This window comes from Montipora foliosa, chromosome 14 (assembly GCF_036669935.1).
Source record: "Montipora foliosa isolate CH-2021 chromosome 14, ASM3666993v2, whole genome shotgun sequence".
NCBI classification, from domain to species: Eukaryota; Metazoa; Cnidaria; class Anthozoa; order Scleractinia; family Acroporidae; genus Montipora; species Montipora foliosa.
This window is the reverse complement of record NC_090882.1, coordinates 791526-797525: the sequence shown is the minus strand read 5'-3', so window position 1 is coordinate 797525 and position 6000 is coordinate 791526. Positions and strand designations below refer to the sequence as shown.

Sequence of the window (6000 nt, the reverse complement as noted above, 5' to 3'; positions counted from 1 at the left end):
CCGATTTTCTTGTAGTGTTTATACATTATTTTAATGGGGAAAGAAAGGTGAGTCGTGCTCTAGCTACCAGTTCCCAGTGTTTATCCTGGGTTATCAGACAAAACGTGATTCGCAAGGTGGCGACCAGTTCTGAAAATCTAGTCACCAGCACTCAATTTCAAGCCCTGATAATATACATACATGTATTTAATAACTGGAGAGGGGGAAATTAAAAAAAAAACAAAAACATCGGTGTCATCGTCATCATCATCATCATCATCATCATCATCATCATCATCATGGTCATAAAATGCTTGCTATAATGTTTAACATCAGCTTCACCCAAGAGTAAGAATCTGGTATCAGGTTTCTCCCCATCAGCCTCAGAAAACTGTCTGTCTGTCTGTTTTTAGACCAAGTTTTGCAGGCAAATAAGCAACAAAAATCAAATTGGCTAACTCAAATGTTGTACCCAATTCAAATCTCTCGGGGGTTAAGAATTTTTGTGTATTGTATTTGCAAATTTTTGCATTCACATTTAACTGGTATGGAAATAATTGGAACAAAACGTTTAAGGGTTTGAATTGGGTGCAACACTGAGTTACAGCCCAAAATGGTCATTTGGTATTTTCCCCGCAAAACTTGGTTTATAATAGACACTTTCCTGACGCTGATGGAGATTAGGCCAGTTTAAGTAAATCTTACTTTTGGGTGATGGACTCTTGCTTCACCTTAATAATAGTATTGCATGATGGATCAGTGGTTTAAGCAAGTTGATTGATTAACCTGTCAGCAAATTTCTAGGGTCAAAAGTTGTGTAATATTCATTATGAGGTCATCTTTTGGTTTAGCTTGCAGAACTGGAAAAAATATTACATGAAGGTCAAGTATTTTCAGAATTCCAAAAGTTGGAGCGGCGAAGTGAGGTACTTTAATTAATACTGTACTTGATTTGTCTTAGCTTCCATACTTTTAAGGATGTGCTAAAGTTCACTTGTATGTTTTCCATTATACCGGTATCTACATCCAGTAACTTTCTGATAGATGCATCTATATATAGAAAGGTTTCATTTAGCATTTTTCTTATCCATGTACTATCCAATAATCCAAAGGATGAAAGAATGTGAGTTGAAGTAAAGGCGATCATATTTCTGGTATTCTTTAAAGAAAGGGTCTGTCAAAAATATTCAGCTTTCACTGGTATAGATTTTTTTCCAAAAAAAGCACCGTACATTTTCATTGTTTTCATTCTTGTTTTTGAGTAAATAGTCTCACGAGTATTATGACATGGTCTGTATTGGGGAAGAATGTACTCTCAAAATAAAGCTTATTTCTAACAAAGAATAATTTATTACTTGAACATCGCATCCTGTGACTGGGGCCACTGTTGCTAGAGCACCCACTCTAAACTGCATCCCATCAATAATTATTAAACAAAGCATCCCAACTATCGTCTTATAGAATCTGACAACGGCCAGTGCTGCCTTTGGAGAAAATGTTGAGAAAAACAGATACAAAGATGTGGTCCCTTATGAGGTAAAAGATTTAATTGTATTCTCTTGACGTTTGTTTGGAAAAGAATGAAAATGCTTTATTTCATTTAGTAATTTACTAGACCTACTGGACACCCAGCGCTGCCATTGGGAAAATCACATGGGCTGGGTCCTCTCTAGGTAATTGCCCAAATCATCTTTTGATTGGATTTTTCATGAAACCTTAATGAACGTTTTGTTGTCCTCATTTTCAGTGATTCACCAAGGTAGGCCTCTAATTTCATTTCTCACACACCGCTGGTAGCCATGTCAAGCTGACTGCCGCAAGCCTGCCCTTTATTGCAAATTCAAAGCTAATACAAGTAGCATTACACTTAAGACCGGAAATAACGAAAAAAGTTCAAGGCTAGTACATTATACTGGTATTGTATAAAAACTTAAAATCTTTGGGTGGGTGGGCGGCGGGAAAGTCGGCAGTGGCGGACGCAACAAAAACAACTGCCCGCCTGATAGGTCACATGACCTATACCCAGGCCCCATCGGTGCATGAGAGAAACAGTTTTCACTGATTTCGTTTCACTCAGCCAGTGAAAAACTACTCTCTTTTTCTATTTGGCAGGACACTCGAGTTCGATTAAATCCCCAAGATAACCTCAGTGGGAGTGACTACGTTAATGCCGATTTTGTGAAGGTAAAGCATGGTTTCAAGGAATGAGAGTTTCATTCCATAACTTTGAACATTGATGTGCATCTTCTAATTTGATGTGATAACCATCTCAGTTACTACTGTGCTTGGCAGAGGTTTCAAGGGACGGATCCAGGATTTTTCTTAGGGAGGCGGGGGGAACCCCCCTGCACCCTCCCCCTAGATCCGCCCCTGGGTTTCCTTGATTTTCCATTTCTAGTGAAAAAGAGAGGAAACAGATCTGCGAGTCCTCGATGTCATCCAGAACTTTGGATTATTATTATTATTATTATTATTATTATTGTTATTATTATTATTATATTGACTTGTAAGGCGCAAGTATCTGTATACATATAGATACACTGTTTACAAACTCGTAGTAATAAGCAACGCTAATGATACATGTAATAGTGCAATAAAATGAAATAAAAATAAAAATTATATATGTATATTTAACTATTGTGGGAGGCGCGATGGCCTCGTGGTTAGTGCGCTCAACTCCGGATCTTGTGGTCCGGGTTCGGGTCCTGGCCGGGGACATTGTGTTGTGTTCTTGGACAAGACACTTTACTCTCACGGTGCCGGCGAATTTAATGCCATGGGTAACCCTTCGATGGACTGGCATCCCATCCAGGGGGGAGTAGAAATACTCCTAGTCGCTTCATCCTACAGAAACAGGGATAAGCTCCAGCCTAATGGGCTACTTGGCTCGTAAGCAGACTTTACCTTTACCTTTATATTTAAGTATTATCCTGCGAAATCGCGCGGACTATCGCCTGATACTTAGCCGACAAGGCCGTAGGCCGAGTTTGCCAAAATCAGGCGATATTCCGCCAGATTGAGCAGGATAATTGTTTTATTATTCAACACATTGTCACAATGTATTGAATAATGAAACTACATGTACAAAAACTGCTCCGACTATTACTCGGTAAAAACTCTAGTGAATAAATGGGTCTTAAGTTTCTTCTTAAATGACTTGATAGGCTGATCAACATTCCTAATAACTAATGGTAACGAATTCCATAGGGCGCGCGCGGCTGAAGAAAATGCACGATCCCCTAAGGTACTGTGAGATTTAAAGTTAGGAGTGCTTAGCGATGTACCATTATAGTTCCTTCTAAGATTGTAACTAGATGGGGGCAAAACAGAGATAAACTCATTAAGGTACAGAGATGCTAGCCCTTAAGAACTATAAAAGTTATCAGTAGTGATTTTAATTCAATATGAGAGTGGACTGGTAACCAATGTACCTCCCGTAATAACGGAGTGATATGACAGAATCGAGTTACACATAAAACTAAGTGAGCAGAAGAATTCAAAACTCGTTGAAACTCATGCGGCTGATAATCATGCAGGAAGGCCGTAAAAAAGACTATTACAATAATCAACTCTACTAGTTATTAAGTCATGTACTAGGGCTGCCACAAATGTGCTAGTTAGGTATTTTCATATACGCTTAGTGTTATATAAATAGAAAAAAAACACTGCTACAAGTCTTTATTAAGGTCTGTATTCATTGTTAAGTTAATGTCGAACCAGGTTCCAAGGTTACAGGCCGTATTGACCAGTTTGACATCAACCTCGCCAACTTTGATGCTTTCAACTGGGGTCTTTGCCAGCTGTTTCAGAGTTCCAATGAGTAAAACCTCAGTCTTGTAGTCGTTGAGCATTAACTTATCTTCAAGCATCCATTGCCTAATCTCTCGAATACTCAACTGCTGAGATAGCATCTGTCTGATTGGTGCTGACAGCAGGACTGAACGATAAGTAGAGCTGAGTGTCAACCGCATACGCGTGAGCTGTTGGTAGGTTTTTCAAACAGCTTACTCGAATAGATTGTAAACAGTAGAGGACCTAAGCATGATCCCTGCGGATTCCGCACTGGGGATAGAATTTTCGTGAAAAAAGTAAAGTAAAGTAAAGCAACCATAATTAACGTCGATAACTCGTAACAGTAATTCAACTGACAAACCTGAGGTCGACGGTGCGCTCATTTTACTCCCCCCTCGCCTTCCGTGCTCCGTTTTATGGGTATTTAAAGCTACTTAAGCTACTCAGAACGGAAAGAAGTCGAAACAAGGATGTGAGATCCCGGAATCGAACTCAGGACCTCTTGCACCAAGGCCGCGCACTAACCGACTGTGCCATCCTCGCTCCTGAGGAGAGAGTTCTGCTGATTGAAATTTGTTGTCCATTGTTCATGTTAAGAAGGAAATGGTTTTTTACCTTCAAGAGTGCGGTTTCATTGGAACGATATTTACGTTAAGCTGACTGTAACGATGGAAAGAGACCATTGTTACTAATGTATCTAGCTAAATTCTTAGCCAGTTAAAAAAATACCGCTGCAACCAGTTTTAATTTTAATGCCTGCCCAGTGGCAGAAGCGTGGCAGTCACGTCACGCATCGCCACTGACAGAACATCAAGGGGATCCGTGCAGGCGAAAGCACTCAGCCAAGCAGGGTACTCAATTACCTCATGCACATCTGTAGTTAGTGTTACGGGAGGTACAGTCCATGCAGTTGCCCATGCTTTAGTTGAAAGTCTTGATCAATTTCTTTTTCAGTCAATTTGAATTCATCTGCTGTCCATCATTAAGTGCTGGGCTGAATCAGTTGTAGAATGGTTGCCTAGTCGTATTGGTTGCAATTGTATCTGGTTCCCTGGGTTCCTAAGATTTTTGTATTTTTTCTTGTGGCAGGGGAGGGGAGGGGCATCTCGAACCTCTGTATCGGCAAGCTAACTATCTAAACCTTAAAAGATCACTTAGAAACAATGCTCAAGTCTTAACTGGAAAATTAGTGTTTTTGGACTTAACCACAAACTATATTATCTCAAGAAAGGAGGCAAATAGTCCATAACTTATTAAATTATCATCTTTTGAGCAACTCGTCTGGATATCGCATCGGAGCCGAAGGTCAATCACAGGTATAAGTCAACTCCATCCTCCCTTGATTTAGAGGCCATGTAACTGAAAAATGCCAATTGAACGTTATGTCAAATGATTGGATGATTGTGTAGATTACCAGAAGGTCTGATCATGAGTGGTACAGCTACTGCACATTTCATTCACCTCATTTGGTGTAGGAGTCACAAAGTGACCCTCTGACCATGACCTCAACAAGAACTCCAACCAAAAGATGATGCATGAAGTTCTTAGGCTTTAGGGGACACCTCGTGCCACATTGTGAACTTGATGCAAAGTACCATTAGTGTCATTATGGGGTCCCCTTTGCTAAGAGAGATCCTGTAGCTCTCCAGACGTGGTCTGTGATTGTAGAACGAAACAATATTGATCGATGCACCTAGCCCTGATAACAAAAGAAGCTACAGTTCATAGAGACGAATAAAAATACATGTAGCAGTACAGGGTTACTTTTTGCTAAAGGTTATACTCAATATTTGATTGGCTGTGTCGTACAAAATGAAGGAACTTACTCGACTGTCTACTTTGCAGATGGAGGTTGGATCTCGAACATACCACTACATTGCAACTCAGGGCCCCATGGAGAAAACAGTGGTGGATTTTTGGCAGATGGTCTGGGAGCAGAATGTTCATATCATTGTCGCTGCAACAGATAACAAGGTACCTTGATTTTCAATTGCCTGTAGTACAGCTGTATTTTAGCAAACGAGCCATTAGTATACTTCTTTACTGAGTGTTTGAAGCCATTTGTACAAGTTGAAATTGTTAAATTATTGTAAATTTCTATGAGCTGTCTTCTTGGTCATAATAAAATTGATAAAGTGATGTGGCATGTCACATGTGACCAGCATGTGATCGGCCTCGTCCAGATCACTGGAAGATTGTATCCCCCCACGTCTCAACTTATTAAATAAA

The 6000-nt window shown here is 40.0% G+C and overlaps 1 protein-coding gene across 1 annotated transcript in view; it reads left to right on the top strand.

Moving 5' to 3' along the window:
* LOC137985670 (tyrosine-protein phosphatase non-receptor type 21-like) overlaps window positions 1-6000 on the top strand; it is a 49456-nt gene that overhangs the window by 36818 nt on the left and 6638 nt on the right. The window contains exons 15-18 of the mRNA XM_068833330.1: window positions 831-905; window positions 1441-1515; window positions 2092-2163; window positions 5617-5745. Of these exons, the coding sequence (XP_068689431.1) occupies window positions 831-905; window positions 1441-1515; window positions 2092-2163; window positions 5617-5745 (351 nt within the window). The remainder of the gene's footprint in view (window positions 1-830; window positions 906-1440; window positions 1516-2091; window positions 2164-5616; window positions 5746-6000) is intronic.